Genomic DNA, 21446 nt, shown 5'->3' on the forward strand with positions numbered 1-21446 from the left:
AAACCGACAAACCGGATCCGAAAAGAGAAAAAGATTGATTGTGAATGCAAGTCTTTGTTTGTTTTGTTTGTTTGCAAACGTTTGTTGTAAATGACGAAAACAATAGCCAATTATCTATGGAAAATCAAAGCAGCAATGATATAGTTATACAAAACGCTGAGTCAGCCCTGACGAGCTAGTTTGCTAAATATGCATGCATAAGTATACTTTCATTTCTAAGCGACCGTTAAATTCTTTTATAATTTTTACAAACGGTTTTTGTGACACTGACTAGCTTTTCCCATTTAAAATGCATCAGAACACACCAAGCCTATCCCCTAAAATATTCTGACAACCAACATTTTAGCGTGTTCCCACTCGACAATAATTTGGTCTATTATTGTTTTGAACCCAAGCATCCAGATACCGATAAGCCGACATTTCGTGACGAAACAAAGTGGTACGGAATAACAAGGTCTGACTGTACATTAAAACATAGATGTAAACCCTTGCAAATATTTGACGACACGCTAACATTATTTTTGAAAAACAATTAAGGCAGTGCATGTTCTAGTGTGCTCATTCATAAATAGCCATAAAAAGACGATATTAGTTCAACTAACAGAAATGTATGACTTCTTGAAGTCACATTTACAACAGGTCCGTTGTATATATACAATTTATATATCTGTAATTGACATCAAATGTCTTTGGTATTCATTCTTGTCGAGAAAAATCATACCATCCCCATGCTATAATCGCCAATGATTCCCTGACATGCGTGCAATCAAATACTCCTCACAATGTCAAAAATCCCCTTTCAAGTCACTAGCTTCAATGGCGTTAGTCTTGCAGTCTTCTTGTAACAATTTGCTTAAAAACTTATCAAACACTAACATGTAATCCTGTAAGCGAGTCTTTTTGTACAGATGGCACACTCTAGCCTTTTTAGGAGTGGATTCAGCAATACTATCACCAGCTGTCTTTTCATTATTTTTTTCAACTTGAAAGCACAGCTCACTGATGGTTGGAACATCAAAAGGATCAAATGAATCAACATTTTCAACATCAATTGGTACACAAACTCTTCCAGTTTTTGGATGAACACAAAACGGACTTTTTAGTAAATGATTCACACCTTTGCTCACATTGACATCAAGGCGTGGAAAGCAATATTCAAGCATGATTTCAAGAGCAGCATACTTCACCTTGCGGTTTTTCTTGTCAAGATTAAATACCTTTGAGCAGCTTTCTCTTAGCTTGGACCAACGCTCTATTGAAGAACTAGAACTACTCTTAAAATCCTTGCTAAGCTCATCACGAATATTTGCATCAGGTATAAGTTTTAGAACCTTATCAACATCATTATCGTTTCCAAGTATGTCCTGAGTTTTGAGTCCATATTCTAGCCAATAGGTTTTCACCACATCAAGGCAGTTTCGAATATAGGGATGAACAGGTTCTTTTAAAGCAACACGTTTCTCCAAATTTCCTCCTTGTATTAAACTCAAATACTCAACAATAGCAGATCGTGCATGTGCTGATAAAGTTCTTGCTTTGCTGTCACATACCCAGCAATGGACACCACGCCTACCAGAGTACACCCATAAAATGTGACTGAAGCCGAAGTCTTCAGTTAAAGCCCTGTGCAGCACTTTTATGGCAATTTTCATTAGGGTCCAACATTTTATGCAAATTTCAGCACCTTGACAACACTTTCTAACGTCATCATAATCTGTCATATCAATATCAAATACCAGTTCTTTGGTTAGAGCTTTAAAGGTGCCACTATGAAACTTGTTGTGATCCTTGGGTGGATGGGAGTAGATAGCTCCGATATCAATTTTGCATGGGTTCATCCTTTGTAATTCTTTCTCTAATTCTTGTTGGTTAGTAAATGACTGGTAGCGGACGTAAATGTCATTTTGAAGGGTGAATGAAAATTCTCTGTGACTAAACTCACTTCTACTGGTGGAGCTTGATCCATACTGCAGCCATTTGCAATAAGGTCCAAATGGAAAAATGTACTTGTAATAAATAGGAAGTAAACTTGGAAGACTGCCGGCATCATATGCTGCATCAGACAAACCGATGGAAGTGGAATGATTATCCCCAGTGTCTAAGTCAACTACAGGCATTATTCCACACCACTAAGCAAGAATGACAAAACCTACACAGGTGTAAGCTGTTGCAAAATAAACAGATGTTGTTGTATGTGCTATTTTTGTCAGTTATTAATTAATTATAATTATCTGTCATATGTAACTCTTTATAATATTTCCAATCTTATTTAGTGCCATCAGATGCAATTTACACATTGACAACATATAACAAGTTCAGGTTTTCCATTAAGTAGGAACATGGCGAAACAAGCAAAAACACGTGAAACTGAGTCCAGAAGTCATTCAACAATTAGACACAGTTTTGCCATTTACCAGCCACATTAATAGGAAATAAAGTAGCACGTTTATCGAAAAATACATACAAATTACTAAAGCCATGAAATTGGGGTTTCAAGCAATAAGTTGTGCAAAAACTTTTCTCACTCTGGGGATAACTACTCTGATACCATGTCTTGAAAATGTTTCATGCATCAAAATAGATACAATATTTCTTTAATTAATTCGATCTGATTCAACCAGAGTTGTTTAAAATAATTCTACACAAGTCTTTTAAAAGTAATCTTCATGATTAAAGAATCAGCCAAGAATACTGCTGCAAACCTTTACAAACATTCTACAAATCCCTCAGTTGCTGGTGTAACAGCGCATAGTGGAAAATGTGAAATATATAATGGGAGGTATAGAAAATAATGGTGGTCAATGTTTCTTAAATAAACTCATAATATATTTTATATTTTTGAAAGAAACACTGACCACATTGGCATTGATTCCAAGGGAGCCGAGGGGGTCAAACTTGGCCTCCTATTATTGCTATAAATAAGTGGCAAAAACACAAATTCATTACTTAATTATGATGTCAGAAAATGTAATAACTACCGTACATACTCGAGTATAGGTCGGCCCGAACTCTTTTGCTGATAATCGGAGATAGTTTTATTCTCTCGTGTAGAAGTCGACTAACTTATTTCCGGCACAACCATTCAGTGGCTGATCCAAGTATTGGCATCGACATACCGTAAGAAAAAGGATAGGTGAGAATCCACCACCAAGTAATCTTTTTAGCTTAGCTTGCCAGTGCTTGTGTAGCAATTGCATAACTGCAATCTTCAGCAGCACTTGTTTAAGACAAGCCTACAAAGAAATCAAGTGACGCAAGTCATATTCGTCTCTTGCGTGCAAGCGTCACGTGATATTCATCTCGTGCAAGTTGTTATGAAGTTATTTATACCAAATGGCCAGTAAGCGCAATAAATTAACGGTTCAAATTCTTGTTTGTGTCAGTAATCCTGCTGTTAGCTGGACTTGGAGGTTTTACTCTGGCTTGTCCCGTGCTTTTTGAGGTGAAAACCAGCTGCGAAAATCTCAACCAATACAGTCAAATCCGGTTAATTGCATTCTGGATAATCGCATAATCTGTTTTATCACATGAAGAGCGCAAATCCCAAACCATAGCTAGTCTATCATTTGTAAAGATAATACTTCGTTTTATCACATAGCGGTTTATTGCATAATCCGCTTAATTGAATAAAGATGAAGGTGATTTATTCGATTATTCAAAGGTTTTTAAAAGATAAAATTGAAAACAACGCGCACACGCAATGCGTAAGCCTTGCGACTTGTACTGCGCTTTGTTACAAAGCAATCCAACAGACAATGCCGAATTTAAGCATTAACACGTGGCTGTCAATACGCAAACATTAACATTCGCACTGTTTTAGTTTCATTTAAGCGTTGCGTTAAGATGATGCCGTAATATGTGAAGAAGTTTTACGAAACAAACAAGTTGAAAAAGACGACATCAATGAAGAAAGCGATTGCTGACGCAATCGCTGTGACAACACCAAAAAATAAAGAAGTTCTGCATGCACTTGATACAATTCGCCAACGACTACAGTTTGAAGTGGCGGACATGGCCACATTTGTTCATTAAGAAAAACACAAATGCAAGAAAGCATGCAAAATGAAATTAAACAAACAACAATCACGCAGTATTTTTTTTGATTAAACAATAAATGTTAGGGTGTTTTGCGTGTTTGAATGAATGGATGATCGCAATACATAATAAACGTTAGTGTTTTGCGTGTTGACGTTTTTACACGTGACCAGCTTCGCATGTCAAGTAAGACAATAAGTGGACTTTGCACTTTCGCATAATTCGTTTAACCGCATAAAAAGGCTTGGCAAATTGACTATGCAATTAACCGGATTCGACTGTACTTGAGTATATATGGTCAAACGTCCTAAATCGGGCGCACACAGATTTGTCCCTAAAAATGCGCACCGGTCATTATAAAAAACAAACCAAAATAAATTATCGTTTTGTTGACCTATCTTTCATCTAACCATATGCTAAAGATAAGCTCACTACATGTGGTCGGACCTTCTCATCTGAACGTATTTTGTTGGGCTATTGATTTTAGGCCAATAACATGTTTTGACTTGGCTGTCTGAACTTTGTTGTGGCACGTTCTACGCTGATAAATTAAAAAAGTTTTTACGTTATTTACTAATGGAGGATCTTAGTCTTCGATCACAGGTAAAACATTTTTAAATCTTTTCCAGAGTTTGAAGCAATAACGTGCGCTTGAATTTGGTACACACTTTGCGGTTTGCACATAAAAAAAAAAACGCAGGTCACCTGAGTGTTCTTGAGACGACTCTTCACGTGACTAAAGTTTTTTCTTTTGTGTCTTTTAAAATGTAAACCTTTGTTTTATATGTTAAATATGTTTCATAAAGCAGTTTATTTCCGCTCATGTCCATTGCAAAAACCTAAAAAAGTGGACTCACTAAACAAGGAAATAGAATGGCAAAGCCTTTAAACCATTTAAGACATGAAAAGTGGGTCTCTACTTTCGAATTGTGGATGGAAAGCTACATTGTACTTGTCGTTAAAGGAATTCTACTTCCAGCATTAATGCATTTACTGCCTTATAAAATCACTCAGCCTTATCATTTTCCTTTTCAGCGTGGTGAGTAATAAAAGCTCTCCCGATTGGAATGCAAAACATTATATCATAATCGTGGTGACCGCAAAAAGATAAAAGTTATTGGAGTATCGTTACCGCTTAATCGAGATTAGGGGAGACACTTAGTCTAGCCTAGCAATTTCAGGGTTTAGTGGTGAATGTTTAAACTGAAATATACTGGAGGGTTTCACTAAAAAAAACTTAACACAGTGGACCGATGAGGACATGAAAAGTGCTGTTGATAAATTTCTGAAGGTAAAGGGAATTGCCGAAGTATTGCAGCTAATTACAACATGAATGGAAGCACTTTACATAAAAAGTACGCTGCGCTAATTATGTTTGCCAGGTAGACACTGGGTAAACTTGTTTATGCAGCAAAACAAAATCTCACGGAAGAAGGCAAACCTCATTAGTGCAGCGCAATATTTATATTTTTCCTGTCTAGAACATATCAGAGGTTCCTCCGGGATAGAACTGAGAAAAGGCAGCAAGTGGCGTGTATTTAATGATGTCAAGTCTATAAATAGACTAGGGGTGGCAACAAAGCTTTTGATGTGAATAGCTTGTGTGTTGTTGTTTGTTTGCAATGTGATGACAAAGTGTTCTTGTTATAGACTTAGGTGTATTATAACTATACCTATATTACTTCGATGTGAATTCCTCATACACTCGCCAAAGAGTTAAAAGAGAAAAACAAACCCAAAAAATGAAAGGCAAACAGAATAAACTCCACAGTTCACATGCATATAGGGTTCCTAGTGGAATTAAGTTAGCGCCCGTGATCACAGCACATTTGTTATTGTTTTCACAGAAGGTCATTGATACACTACTCACGCTAAACATTTGGTTTCAAAACACATTTTCAAAAGATCATTTTAATGCAAGTGTATTTTGCAAATTTACTCTACGATTAATCCATTCGTCTAATAAACGATGTTCAAGGCACAACTGATGTTGTTTAAAGGTTATAACTGGTTCTTTGCATCGGCTTCGTTTTAAACGTATCCGCAAATTTGACAGCTACAACAGATAATGCCACATTATTTCATGTCAAGCTTTTGTTATTGTCTATTTGAATCTCGAAAAAGGAAAAGAAAAAAGTCATGATGTATGAGAACAGATAGCCTAGTTGTTGTACAAACAACAGAATATATTATGTGGAAAACATTAACTTCATTCACACAGAAACATTGTTTAAAAACAAAGCAATTGTGGTAAAACTTCAAGGTCATGCATACGATAAAAAATACCTGTTATAAGTTGGACATCAAGTAAATGCTTTGTGACATGCGCCGTAATTTCCTTTAAAAGGGAGTATAGGAAGATATCCTGCTCTGTGCGTTTTATCCTAGACATTATTTCAGTTTTGGCAAAAGGTGCCGCACCTTTCACTCATAAAATTAAGGGTGCAGCACACTCCCACTTTCAGCGCCAGTTATTTTAAGTATTAGGCTGCGTTGGCATGCCACAAAGCTTGGAATTACATTTATTGATGCACCCTTTATCCTGCGCACTTAAAAGTTAATTTCCCAGTAGGAACATTCCTTATCCCAAATAAAAGACATGCTTGGGCCTCGGGTCTAAGTGCACATCGGCTGCTTTCGTGTACTCTTACTGGAAAGTTTGTATGACGCCAATTTTCTGGCACAGAATTGTTGTTTTGTCCAATATTCTGTATTGTAAGTATTACGTTGGTGGGGCAGTGGGGAACAAATTTTGAAATAAAATATGTTGTCACATTTATCGCTTACTGGAAAGTAGGGATGGGCAGAGTCTTCACTAATTCACTTCACTACTAAATGTTACATTATACAATAAAAATGGTTTTTATTCTCTTTTTGTAATTTTAAAGCGATTTTGACATTTACGGTTGATTGTAAATGATATAGTTGGTGCTGCAACTATTACCATGTTAACTGATGCAGTTGCATATCAGAAATAAACTTAATTTGTTTTACAGCAGTATTGCTGCTGCTAAAATGTAAGTTACATTAAGAATATCATATGATAGGCAACCACAGGATGCCTATGTAGGCTATACTAGACCCCAGCTACTCAAAATGTGACGGTATCTGGTTGTACACTTGTAATACTAGACCAAAACATGGAACCTGAGCTGCATGTACTGCGAGGGCAGTGCTGGAACCGAGCCGACTTATTCGGTGCACAAAAAGCAAACTTTCCAGTATGGTTCTGGGGTTTCTTTTATACTTTTGCACTCCCACATTAGGATTGAGTATTTAGGATTTACGCTACTACGTCATGCCATTCTGCGCCCCAGAACGCCTCGAAAACTAGAATACTATGCAGTCGGGCCTACGCTAGGTTCATCCATTTAGCCATAAGGATTGCGGGATCAATTTCGATACAATAAGAATCGATGAAAATTTATCTGGCCCACAGGACTTTTTGATAGGTTGTTAAATAAATCACGATTCAGCCTAAAAATGCACTGGAGAAAGGTTAAATAGGTACACGCTTGGCTAGCCGTTGCACATCAGATCAGTTAGCGCATCTGCACTGCACACCCGAGATCTCTACCAATTAGGCCTACCTACCATTTGGGCAATCATGTTTATTGTATGTCCATTACTCCCGCCAAATCGTCACCAAATGCTGAGAAGTCATAGATATCTGAAATACTGAAACAGTTCAGCACGGGGCGCTAAAAAATTCAAGCATAGATTGGAGATTTGATTTAAAAAAATAGGAACTTTTCTAACCAGAAAACAAAAAATACAAAAAATTCACATACAAAATTATTAAACTGGAAATGTACAAGCCAAAACTAAACAAACTGCAGTAATTTTGATAAAAACTTCTCAAACCAGACGATTAAAAAGGTTGGCTAATGCCAGGACAAAAATTTATTTGAAAGAATAGGCTACTTCAAACGGAAAATACTTAGTTAGATAACTTGAAATAAAAAATACTGGAAAATGTAATATACGAGTACATAATTAAATAATATTATTAAACAAACAAAGACTTCCACTATTTCACCAGAAAAATTCGTGCGTTCGAAGCTATTTTTCACAGTTTTTTGTTAACCTAACTTAAATCAAGTCGAACAAACACTTTCCTCAATCTGACGATAAATATTTTTATCATAGCTTACCACCAATGCAATGACTTAGTAATCTAAACCTAACCTAAATCTTCTTTTTAATCTAAATCTAACTTTAATTAAACTCTTATAACTTAAATCAAGTTTTTGAATACCCACGAATAGTCTTACTACTCCTAAAATATCCGACATTGCATGGCCTATTTGGTATTCTACATAGCAATCATGATTAGAAAGCAGTTCATTGAGGATTCTTGCTCGACAATAGTTTCTTCTGGTTCTTACGTATGTGAGGTCGGCATATATTTCAAAATTGGGGATACGGTTCCCTCCCTGAAGTTTCGGTTGTTGTAGTTCTTTTATCGTCATATGCGCCAGCCCATATGCCCTCATTACCCCAGCTACTCAGCTGTGACGTTCATGCATAACTGCTTAATAGTTTAAATTTTCCTTCACGTATAAGTTTGCACGAATATATTATCGTATGTGGCTATTTTTCATTTGTGGTACTTACCAAAGGGAAACGCTATAGCAGGGGTGGCCAAACTGCGGCTCTTTGAGCCATTGATTGCCGCTCTTTAATGAATTTACATTGATGAATTAGACATGCATTTTCCTGGTCTAGACCAGTTGTTTGATCAGATTATGAAACAATGCGTTCTATCACACGTAGTAACAATGCACTGATTGTTAGTAATAATCAAAATACACTCTGAAAAGTACATTATTGCACAGAAGTGTGCTAACTTGTACACTGTAGTTAAGTAAACTGTCAGATTGATGTGTTTGTGTTGTGGCTCTTTTAAAACTGGATTTTTTTATATGCGGCTCGAGCATGAAGCAGGTCTGGCCACCCCTGCGCTATAGCGACTTGCTATCTTGTGTTCTGTGATGATATTATAATTAATGTAATATACAGATTAAATAAGATATAAAAATTTTGATAACTTAAAAGTCATGATAACTTCCTGATTACCGTTATAACTTGTGCTATAAAATTTCGTGCTTACCTTTTTTGCTTGCGTTCAGTTTGCAGCATAAGTTTTCATAAGCGTTTATTATTATCAGTACCAGTAATATTATGCAGTTGACAATAAGCAAAAAGTCTACTAAGATCAATTCTGTAAAGTGGACTTCTTTATGCTGTTGATGTGCCAATGTTCTGTCTAAATATAATCGTTCAAAGAAGCTTCAATATAATCAATTTATACAGTTGTCATTCTTGTGAAAACTACTGTTGAATTCAATTTGAAGAAGTTAAGTATCAAATTAGACAACTTTGTTGTCATGTTCACAGGACAATAAGCCGTTAAGGTCATAGGTGTCAAACTCCCGGCCCGCGGGCCACATCCGGCCCGCTTTACAATAAAACTTGGCCCGCAATGCTATTTTATACATTGAACTATTTCCGGCCCGCGAGATCATTGTGCAGTATAACTTACTTTTTTCAAGCAAGAAACAAGATTATAACAAATCGCACAATACAGCATCACAGCAGTTGCCCCATCATACGATAGAATAAATCGATTTATTCCCAGCCAAAACCGTCAAAAAAAACAAAAATTTGGTGCTGTTTCGCTGACTGTTCCAATTCATATACTCGTGTCACGAAACGTTCAATCAAGTTTTATCCTTACGGCCCGCGGCGTTAAATAAGTTTTGAGTTTTGGCCCCTGGTGCGATTGAGTTTGACACCCCTGGTTAAGGTGAACAATCAAGTCCGAGGTTGAAAAAGCAGACAACGATCTTATGAGACTCATATATCATCGACCGCAATAAACAATTCAACTAGCAAACATTGTAGTGAAGTGGGTCAAACTGTCAAGTTCAACTACCATATACACCCATTCCATTTCAGTTCTTTTGACGGACTTCGCTAGCAGAATCTACAGATCACATTTACGAGCCTCTCTACTTCTCTCTATAGACTGAACACACCATGCGAACGAGTAGACAACAAAGCTTTCGCAGATGATCGTCGGACCACAACGAAGCCATCTACAACCGCTTTCGACATGTAGCTCGCCAAGCGGCCAAGCCTCACCTTAACCTAACTTTATGGTCACGCTCGTTATCAGCGAAAACCCATTCGGGTAACAAGCAACTTTCTATTCCTTTTTGTTTTTTTTTACTCCCAAATGCAATTCGTGATGATATAACTTATGAATCATTTTGTGATATTTTACTTTTACCTTTAATACCTACACTTTCACACTTTGGAATAAAAACTATAAATTTTAAACCTGGTCAATGCGATTACTACACCCCGAGTTCACTGTTGAACAAAATTAGGTGTGTTTGAGACAGAGGCACGATCCTTTTAAATACGCCGAAGTCATAGCGTTTATAGCAAAAAAGGCGTTGTAAAACCAGTTTTAAACTTGAATTGCCCGTTTTCGTTACCTAAAATTGTCTTTTTTGACATCACAATCGTCATGACGTGACTCGAGTTATTTCGGATGAGCTTTGGATCTAGACTCGAGTCAACAAAACAAACCTGACTCAAGTCAAGTTAATGACTCGAGTCCTTAACACTGCGTATATGACAAGAATTCAGTCTCAAGCAAATGAAAATACATTGAAAACATAAACACGCTCTTAATATGCGCTCTTAAAAACTATAATATGTATATGCAAAGAACAAGCTTGCACTAACATGTTACAAACAATCGTATCTGAGTGTGCCCGTCAGTTACTATTACTAACAATTGCCAGCAGAACTTTCGGCACAATGCCGTGTCGCCGCGCTTTTTTTTCTTGATCTCTAACTTCGTATGACCTGGCTGACATCCTCCTAAAAACTACAAACCTACTTTGCGGAGGAAATTGTTAGATACAGTTCTAAACAGATTACTTCTCTAGACTAGTCACACTAGTAGGCTATCTAGCGCACCCCACACCATGAGCATCAGAAATATTCCTTTCTGGCTACCGAAGTTGTGTTTTCGTGTTTTTAGGCTATAACCATATAACCGTATATTCAGTTACCGAACTTTATGATTTGATCTAGCGTAACGAGATGAAAATGTTTAAAGGTGCATTTTTGCCACTAAGCAAATTTCAAAATTGAAGTTTAATTATTATTTTCTGATAAAGTCGTGGCAAACCATTCACAAAAGGGTTAAAGAAAGTTGTCTTTTAACATTTAGGCATTTTCAAAAAGTTGAAAACTACCCTGGGAAGATACTGCTAAGTTAAAACATATTAATTAAGGTTATATAGGTAAATCATTGTACTTGTCATAGCCTACCATTTGCCAGTGAAAAAATATAATTTATATTAAGAGTTAGGTTTTTGAATCAAGTGCAGAAACGTGCAAATGATGTCACAACTTGGGTAGCAGAGGTCTACTATAAATGGATCAGGTGGTTGTGCATTAGATCTGTAGCTTACTGGCATGGCATCTGTTTGTGTATTCTAAATGCTGAAATAAAATGAACTGATGAAATGCTTGTAACAGTGACATCCTATTTTTCAGCTTCACATTCAAAATTTTGGATTTATGAGCTTTTTAAAAATTCTATACTAAAGAAGCTAATCTTGGGCATCCTAAGCATGTTTAAAGCAACATGGCAGTGGTATTATGGCTCAAGTGATGAAGAAATACTAAGTGACTGCAAGTTTGGTCAACCATTCGCAGTCAAGAAAATTTCTGATTCAAGGAAGTTAACCATTAGGCCCGGTACATTTGCAAATGGAGATTCCATAAATATTTTCACCCTTGTGCGACATCAAGGAGGTGAATTGTCTTCTCTTGAAAATTGTGCCAAAGTAAGTTAAATTATTTACATGTATATTTAGGACTCATAAGCTCGCCACACTTTAGATGACATTTTATATAAATAATTCGTTACTACATAAAATGTTATAATTTAGCTTTTTCATTGTCCACTTATTGAGAAAAATATCATTTCCATTAACTTGTTTTTTCCTTGTTATTTGTCATGTGTTGGAATTGTATTGCCCCCCTTGGGCAAGCCATTTAGGTACATGTTTACAGCACTTTTATGTAATACTGTAGCAGAACTCAAAGTATTCCATATCATGTTTTTTCTGTAATCTAAGTCCCATAAAGCAGCTCATTGAAGCATTAATACAAAATATGGAAAACATATTTTCCATAGGGACCTTATTTATTTAATTGTATCACTAACTAGTCAATTCATTTCATTTCTCTGATTGGTATTAATACAAACAGTTTCCAGTAGGCTTTTGAGCTGCACGTTTTAAAATAATTATTGAATCTCTAGGAACTGAATGGTAAAAGATTTAAATCCCATTCACTTATTTTTTCCAATGGAAACATTTTACTAAAATCACTAAAATATTTAATGGCTGGCTGAAAGGATTTTTTGTTTGTTAGACCCATAAACATTGTCATTGAACATATCTAACTTGGGTATAAGATTTCTTTCTAGCCTATGTTTAACATTAAAGCACTAAAACATTTTCTCATTTTAACGTACCCATACCAAAGTTGCATGAAAATTGCTAGGCGATGGCTTTGTCAGGATATATTATTTTAAGCTATATTGTTTCTGTGTGTTTTTTAAAGATAAGAAAAATCTGGAAAAGTAGGCCAAAAAAGGTACTAATTTTATTAGCAAACAAAGGTTAATTACAATCATACGTAATACATTGACCATGTATGACGTCATTCACAGCAAATTTTTTTTCTCTTAGATTACAAGTCAATGATGCAGCACAGCTATTTGTTATCAAATGTGTATTGCCTAAAATATTTTGCAATCTTCATGCAAGACTGTTCATTGCTTAGTGTTTATAAAAACAGTCATTAAAGGATAATTGGATGACATTTGCACATTTTGCTAGTATGTTCAGCGAGTGACCTTAAGCGTGAGAACATTGTCGTAAAACAAAACTAAACAAATGAGCTAAAGTGGTCGATTCCTTTTGTCTTTGATCAATGTTTCTGGGTAGTTTTTAGTTTTGGCGTAGGCCTACCATCTAACATTCATACACTGTATATATATCAAACCAGGCAAATCATTTTATCCTGAAAAAGATTAACCCGAGAAGCCAAAATAACAATATTGCTACCATTGTAAAAAAAGTCATGAATGTCAAATGTCATACTGATACAAGCATACAAAACACTGTAGTCCTTTCTTTTACTAAACTTGTCAGTTGTCACATATGCAGTTTAAAAAAAATCGGGCTTCTTAATGGCTTAAGAAAATTGGAAAATATTAATCAAACTAGCGTATGTTTAGTTAATTTAAATTTGTTATGTTCTTTGTTGTCCTGACTGGTAAATGTTTTTTTTTTAAATTGGTTTCCAAATAGTAACTATCATATATGTTATGTTATTTTTGCACAGTGTTTAAAAGTTTTACGTCATCCGAATATTCTGAGGTACATTGGATCAGTTCCTGTGGAATCTGAAATTCATCTTGTTACTGAACATGCTCATCCTCTTGAGTGTATTTTGAATTACATTGATGCTCATGAAATTTGCAGTGGATTGCATGATATTGCACTTGCTTTACAGTTTATTCATGAGAAGGTATGTATGATAATTAATCACTCTTTTCATTTTGAGGTAGAGTCAAGCTAGAACATCTAAAGTATACATATCACAGTGGGTGAATTAGTCTATATTATTTAAATTGTAAATATAAACATCTTCCAATAATTTTATTATAAATTGTATTACTTATATGTTAAATTTCATGTGTCATACAATTATTCACATAATGCAACTAAACACTCAACACTGAATATAATTTTACCAATGATGTATGATATAGTAAAAACCATAAATGTTACACTTACCTACACAGTTGTTGCACATGATTTGTACAAACTTTATCTATCTGTATATACCTAGCCATCAAAGTATTTCTGTACAAGTTTTTGAAGTAGAATTAAATTACGGTATTATTTTAATATTCTCAAAATACCATTCTAATGTAGTGCTATAGGTTATGTTGTTAATGTTTTGGTTGATTTCTGGATTGAAGGCATCTATTGCACACAATAACGTTTGCAAGGAAAGTATATTTGCATCAAACAATGGTCCATGGAAGTTGGCTCGTTTTGAATATGCCTGTCCTTTTACTGAAGCAACACAAAGTTTTTTGAAGTCAATACCGAATTATGTCATGCCTCCTGAAGAAAAGGTTTGTAACGAATATGTATAACATTTTTGACAATCCATAGAAATGTTATAAAACATAATTAGAAATTTTCCAGTTCATTTTTCATTATTAGGTTCATTTTATTCTTGAAAGTGAAATAATTTTTAACTTATTATGTCACAATAATTTTCAAGATATGACTTCCTAAACATGAAAATAATAAATAATTAAATATGGTATACACAGTAAATATATCCCATAAAAGGCAGTCAAGGTCCTTATATCAAAAATTCCTTAAATTTCAAAGAAAGTTGTAAAAATTACCATTTACATATTTTTAACAATTTGCTGAAATATTATTAGAATTTGAAGGTGACCTTGTATAAAAAATCTTGTTAAAATGATGTGGAATTATTCTGAAACTGTTTAGGGTTCCAGTTACAACTTTACATACAAGTGAACATATTTATGCACTTGTTGTAAACATTTGTATACTTGTGATGATCCCATAGGTTACTATATACAATAATAGACATCAGATCTATTTCACAGAACCCGGTTGGCATTACCTTGCCACTAAAAGCACAATATGGCCATTGCAGAGATGTTTACGGTTTTGGCTTACTTCTTCAAGAATTTTCGGATCAAATTGTTTTTTCAACTCAGCAAACCAAGGTGGGACATTGAATATTCAAGATTTAATTTGTGATCATGATCAATGCTGAATTGAGTTCTGTACAGTTATTTTCCTTTAATGCTTAGCACGGTCATAATTATGTTTGTTATTGCTTGTCCATAATTTTAATTAGTATGTAAATTCAATGTTCAGAGCAATTTTCAACGAATAATTGAAGATATTATTCGAGAAGATTATGAAAACCGCCCACAGATAAGAGAAATCTTATCAATGTCAATTTTCAAGTCAAATTACATTTCCATTATACACTTTTTGCAATCAGTTACATTGAAAAGTACGGAAGAAAAGGTTACTTTTTTCAAGTAAGTGTTTTTACTTCAACTGCTTGTAACATTTCAAGCATGATTTATTTCAGTGTTTTCTCTCTGTTTAAGATCATTAATTTCAAATATTGAGGCCAACAATATATTTGCTGAAGTTGTTGGACGTCGTATTGTACCTCTTCTTCTCACTCCAATTGTGATTGCTGAACAAAGTGCTGTTGAACATGTATTAAACACTATTTTAAATCCAGCCATTGAATCTAGTACTTCCCCTGTTAAAGGTATATTCCTAAAATACTACTAGCTGTTTTATTTATAATATAGATAATTACTGGGGTAGGTAAACTGCTGCCCACTGGGCATGTGGTTTACCAGACATTTTTGTGATAAGAATTTCTACGAAGCCAGATATTGTAAATCAGAAATAACATAAAGTTTTTCAATATAAATTTTTTTAAATTTGTGGTGTCATTTGAGAAACATGTGTTGCATATACCAAAAATTTTGGTGATTTTTTCAGAAGGATTATTGCCAGAAAGTGTATTTGCACGTTACGTGATACCAAAAATTGTGGAGCTGTTTCACTCACGTGTCTTACACGTTCGACTTGTGTTGATAGAAAAGTTCCCTAAATATGTACATTTATTTGAATCTTCTGTTTTAAAGGATATTGTGTTACCTGAGGTACTTGAATTACCTTTAGCTATGATCCTCTATGACTCTAACGTACATTGCATGAATGGAAACATATTAAACCTTACTTGATCTTACCAAGACAATCTTCAATGGACAAGGATACATATTTCATCTTTTTAGCGATTTTCCAGGTTCTGCTTGGATTGAATGACTGCAACAATCAGTTGGTGAGGGGAAGCCTGCATGCCCTTGCTGAAGCTGTCAATGTTGTTGGTGCAGATGTGATAGTTGGTACTGAAAGGGAAAAGCTGTTCACTCACAGCATTCCAAAAGTAGATAAAATTAAATTTTGTTGTATTTGTTTTTAAAGGTGTTCTACAACCAACATTATTGATGTTGAGTTCAACTACTGTATGTTCTACGACTGTGTTCAAGCAAAATTGGCAGTGTTACTTGATGACTTTACCATTTACTTTTTGTGGATAATTTGTTGATCACTGTATATGTACATTTTAGTTTGATGGAAGAGCCCTCAATGAAACTAGGGCAATTGCTTATGAAACAAAGATTCCAAAAAGGAAGAAAGTTCAGAAAAAAGAGCTGAAACTAGCAAAACCAAGGAAGTCTACTTTATTGGAACTTGCAATGATGAACAAAGAAAAGCAACCAACGAAGTTTGATAGTGCTATTACTGTCATCCAGAAACAAAAACGTCTTGCTAATTCCTTGCAAGCTCAGTCTTTGGTAAATGCTAGGGTTATACCAACTCATGTTTTTTTTTGATTCGGTCACCAAATTTTTGGAAAAAGGAACCAAATTAATTCCGCCGATTCATGCAATCTAGCATTGCAAGTATTGACATTGTAAAAGTGAGCGAAACAGTGCCTATAAATCGCGACTTTTATAATTAAGAAAATACAATAGATTAACTAGTTAGTAAGTTAAAGTATGTTCAGTTGTAGCTTGCAATAAAACGTAAATGACATACTTAGATTTCCTTTTACATGCACCAGTAATCATGTGGTTGTAGTTTTCCTGCAATGATAGAATTTTTAAACAAGCTTATAGAAGTATATTAAATTTTCGGTTCTTGGCTGAATCTGTAAATAAGTTCATCTGAAAACCGAATTAGGACGTTTTTACCCGATTTGGCTTACCAAAAATTTGGTACACCCCTAGTAAATACTGTTTCTGCATATGTTGTACATTCCAACATCTATTGTGCTTTACATTTTGCAATCCCATCCATGTCAACATATTTTAAATAGATATATGTAATATCAAATATTTGTATGCATAAGTTGTCCTGTTTAATAATAATAATCGTTATACTGTAATAGTATAGCAGAAACCTAGTTAAAGATCAAAATGATTAGTAGCAGAAATGGGACAAATTGCACAGATGAATATCTTACACTCTCCCTGTTTTGTACATAGCAAGTGTTATACATTCGTTATCATTGATTCAGGTTCAACAAAATGGCAGTGTGATTGTGAATGACACAGAACCTGTTGACCTGAATCATTTCGTTGATCCAGTACCTGATGTTCAAAAGATTAAAATTAAACCTGTTGTTGAAACCTGGGCAACCTCTGATGAAGACGATCAAGCTTATGACAAAGATTGGTCCGATTTTGGTGATGAATTTTGTAGAAGTCCTACTGATGTGGTTCAAACTTCTTCTTTGTCGGAACCATTGTCACAAAATGCGGAGTCAGCAGATCTGAAAGCTAAAGAAATTCTTAACATTAGCTCACACTCTGGCAACAAAACGTTGGATAATAACGCACATCTCATAGAGAAGCAAAATACTGAGAAAGACTCAAAACTTGGTGCAGAATTTGAAGTTGTAGTTGCAAATTGCAAGAGTAATGTTGAAGAAACAGAACTGGATTTTTTTGCTGACATGGCGCCTGAAATTAAATTACCAGCTAATATATTGAAAGGCAATGCAGATACACACAGTGGACGAATTGCTCTTTCAGAAATGTCTGTTGAAAGTGAGCAAAGTAGCACCATCAGTTCTTCATTTGCAGCTATTGAGGATAACGATGTAAGTTGTGTAACTTTTGCATCTCTAATGCCCGTTATTATTTATCACTCAATAGTTAGAAACTAGCTCTATAAAACCAAACAATTTTTTACTCTATATTTTGCAGGAAGAAGATGGTTGGGATAATGACTGGGAGTAACCCAGCTTTGACATTACATCTTCGGTTGTATTTAATAGATTAAAGTATGTACTATACATATGTAAGTTCTCAGGACTTCAACATCACATTTGCAAAATAGATTATTAGCTTATGTACTCCGTAAAGTTTATTCCTCTTAGTAATTAAAGAGAATATCAATTCGCATTCTTTCTATACTTCCGCATATATTTCCTGACTCAGAGCAACTTTGTATCTTATTTTAAAAACACCTAGTTAGTGTACGAAAAATGTTTCTGTTTTAACATTGTTGTAAAACCATTATTAAATGTTTTGGTGCAATATTTGTGGAGTATTTTGTAGTGTTAGTGTATTATTTTCTGATGTGCCTTCTTATTTTTTACACAGATTGCAGTCTAAAAAATTTAAAAAAGATTATTTGTTTGCCCTTTGAATTGTATTGTGGTTTATAGCTTTATTTCTGTCAAAAAATTGTACGTTTACGCGTACTCGTCAAATTCAAGAATTTTTCTTGACGAGTGGAGTGGCTGATACACTGTGGTGCAATAAAGCTATGCTATTTTCAGGATTTTGCTGCGTGTTATAGTTGATTTGTATGCTATAAACGGTACTAGTTCGTACATTTTAATGAGTGTCCACTTTCCTGCATGTTTTTATGTGCCATTTTATTCCCGTATTTGCTGTGATGCCGCCCAAAAATACGATCTTTTTTATTAATCGCCGCCAGCAGTTTGTATTACAAAGCTCGTGGACGAAGCGATGTCTAAGGTATTTTTACATTTGGTTGGATGTGGCTTCCCACAAAGTCTGAAAACATACGCTCATCAGTGATTCCAAGCTTATTCGTATTTAGGTCAATTTTAAACAGTTCAAGTTACGCAAACTAATCCCATTCTGTATCAACGAAAACGAAATTTGCAAAAAAACAGTTTTTGAAAGTTAAGTTTTCTTACTCCACTCGTGAGCCCCAGAATTTTCAACAACAAAAAAATGGCTAAATTTGGGGATTCCCCCAGATTGACAATGTTAAAAACCTTAGATTTACTGTCATATCTAATCTTTTTTCGTCATACTTCAAAAAAAAATAGGACATTTTGTAGCCAGTATACCAAACTGTGGATTTTATTGTTCATGTTATTATGGCTGGTGGCAACCATAGTAAATTAAGGTTAAGTTTATCCACCAGTAGTTGACGCTGTGTTGGATTTTTGCCAAAAACTAAGCTAGTCGCAGACAGAGGAATTCCAATGCGTTGTTACGTGATTCAGAGAATAATTAATTTTGTCGGTATTTTTAGCTTCAGTATAAGTTTTTCAGATCGATTTACTTCAAGTGTCTTAGTTAAGTCGTGCTTAAATTCGTGAATGAAGTGTAAGCAGTGTTTTGTTTTTGCAATGTTAGCATTGTCAGCTTGAGAACAATTTTAAACTAATTTTATTGGTTTTCTTATTTTATGATCTTCTTCAGCACTGGACCCTTTAATTCTTTTCATTTACCGGTATTTCTTGCAAGAATTTGTGCTTATCAAACAGTATTAAAGATTTACAGAGTGTTGGTACCGATAATTGTTTAAATTTTTATGTTATGCCTAGGCTAGACTTATTTCAGGTTTGGTGCCTCTGCTAACCTTCCATCGTTATAGCACCACGGCATAGTCTAGTTATCAGTAACCCCGATGGGAAGGTAGGCCTACGTAGTTTTCGGTAAGAAACTATACTTGCAAAACGGCAGATTTTGGCGAGATGACGTGCAACTAAAGCCGCATTTTTTGTGTATGCAGGCCTATTGTAAATTGGCATTGAAGCAACCAGTTTTTTTTGTTTATTTATTATGAATTGGCGTTATGAGTAAAATTTTCGGCCTGCAGATGCCACATTTTCCGGTATGTTTGGTAACCTTGCGAGTTTAAAGCAACCGGGCTTTGCTGCTCTTTTTCCCACTCTCGTTTGCTACCCACGGTCAATGGCAAAAAATAAACGACACAATTTATTGTGAAGGTTAAATTGCCAGGCCAAACTGTGGTACAAATATATGACTAGAAACTATATTGATGGTCTATCGGTGTTTGGGCATTTAGGTTACCAGTGTATGGCAGTACTAGTTAGTGGTCGTGCTACAGTTGCATCAGCAAGCTATTACCAGTATCGTTACTATTTTCATGCCTGTTTTAAAGTCTTCTTGATTTTGCCAACCTTTCCATACATAGCGCATTCTTATACACCATATTGGAAAGTGTGACACATGTAGCAAGAGGGCCATCATCATGCACAGTGCACACCAAGCTTTTACACATTCATGCTGATTAATAATAAGAAAACCAGGTGAAGTTGGTTGTTTAAATGCTGATTAATAACGAAGAAGTAAGGCTTTAATGCACCCCAACACGGCAACACGACACATTTGTTGTTGGAAATTACCATTCTTCTAGTACAGTAAGTGCAGCTGGCAAACTGGCATTAATGTTTTTGCCTCCACCAAACTGATTACAAAAATGATTGACAAGCTACAGCTAATTGTATCTATACATGTAGTATAGATGCGATTGTATTGTCAGATATGATCAAATCGGAAAATTTGCCACTTTGTGGTAGAACTGTATTGCACAACAAGGCTGAAATTGAAAAGTGTTCAGTCTGGCACTGCATGAACTTAGAATGCAAACTTCTCAATGTGGATGCTTTGGTTACGCATTCACACTTCACCATACACTGATCGTATCAGGATGTTTATTCGATATTTATTGATGTCAATTTCATGACATGCAGCAGTGTCATTTGTTTTCAGGATTACTGAGGACTATACCCATCTCATTAAATGTGCAGACAGAATCAGATGACGCCACAACTGGCAATGCATGCCACTGCAAGCTGCTTCTCAACCTTAATCCCATTACTGGAGAAATTCCAAATACAAAACATGTAGGGGCCTAGTATATTTTTCAACCCTAATGTTCAAAACTCAAATTTATCAATTTAGAATGGAATTATCAAGAATAACAAGTTTTTATTTATTTCTAGTGCTACCTTAATCCATTGACTGTATATCACTGTGTTACCTGCATACAATCACAAGTGATGTTGTTTTTATATAATTCACATTTGGTATACAGCCATCTGCACTGTTCACTGCAGTTATGGTGGCAAGTGGCAACTGTCATATGGGTGAAATATAACTTGACAATACCATAATATATAAACATTGTAAGTATGGACAAGAGTGTGTGAAGCACAGGCTTGGTATACTATCACATGTTGTTACTGGCTAGGGGAGTGAAGATATTTTAATGTTTAGTTAACAATCTATTTATTACTGTGACTGTGAAACACTTTTTTTTTCTCCAGCAACTTACCTTGGAAATATAGTAATAGTTTTATTTTTTGACAGTCACTTTCTAATTGTTTTTTAACTAAATTAACCTGCTGGTTATTTGATCTGTATT

The 21446-nt window shown here is 35.0% G+C and overlaps 2 protein-coding genes across 3 annotated transcripts; one reads left to right on the forward strand and one right to left on the reverse strand.

The window, feature by feature from the left end:
- Positions 1–79: 79 nt before the first annotated feature.
- LOC143448899 (DNA primase small subunit-like) lies at positions 80–2160 on the reverse strand. Its single transcript, XM_076948831.1, has one exon. It carries the CDS (start codon positions 2115–2117, stop codon positions 786–788), a length of 1332 nt encoding a protein of 443 aa, XP_076804946.1. The 5' UTR covers positions 2118–2160; the 3' UTR covers positions 80–785.
- An 8797-nt stretch (positions 2161–10957) lies between these two features.
- On the forward strand, positions 10958–18724 carry LOC143450800 (protein-associating with the carboxyl-terminal domain of ezrin-like). 2 transcript variants are annotated; one of them, XM_076951503.1, is made up of 12 exons: positions 10958–11503; positions 11617–11909; positions 13480–13665; positions 14123–14281; positions 14792–14914; positions 15069–15238; positions 15311–15480; positions 15723–15883; positions 16027–16167; positions 16352–16579; positions 17305–17889; positions 17996–18724. In XM_076951503.1, exons 2-12 carry the CDS (start codon positions 11694–11696, stop codon positions 18026–18028), a joined length of 2172 nt encoding a protein of 723 aa, XP_076807618.1. In that variant the 5' UTR covers positions 10958–11503; positions 11617–11693; the 3' UTR covers positions 18029–18724. The 2 variants fall into 2 exon arrangements, with proteins under 2 accessions (XP_076807618.1, XP_076807617.1); XM_076951502.1 differs by having other exon boundaries at positions 10959–11503; positions 15720–15883.
- Positions 18725–21446: the final 2722 nt, after the last annotated feature.

Source organism: Clavelina lepadiformis, chromosome 3 (genome assembly GCF_947623445.1).
Source record: "Clavelina lepadiformis chromosome 3, kaClaLepa1.1, whole genome shotgun sequence".
NCBI classification, from domain to species: domain Eukaryota; kingdom Metazoa; phylum Chordata; class Ascidiacea; order Aplousobranchia; family Clavelinidae; genus Clavelina; species Clavelina lepadiformis.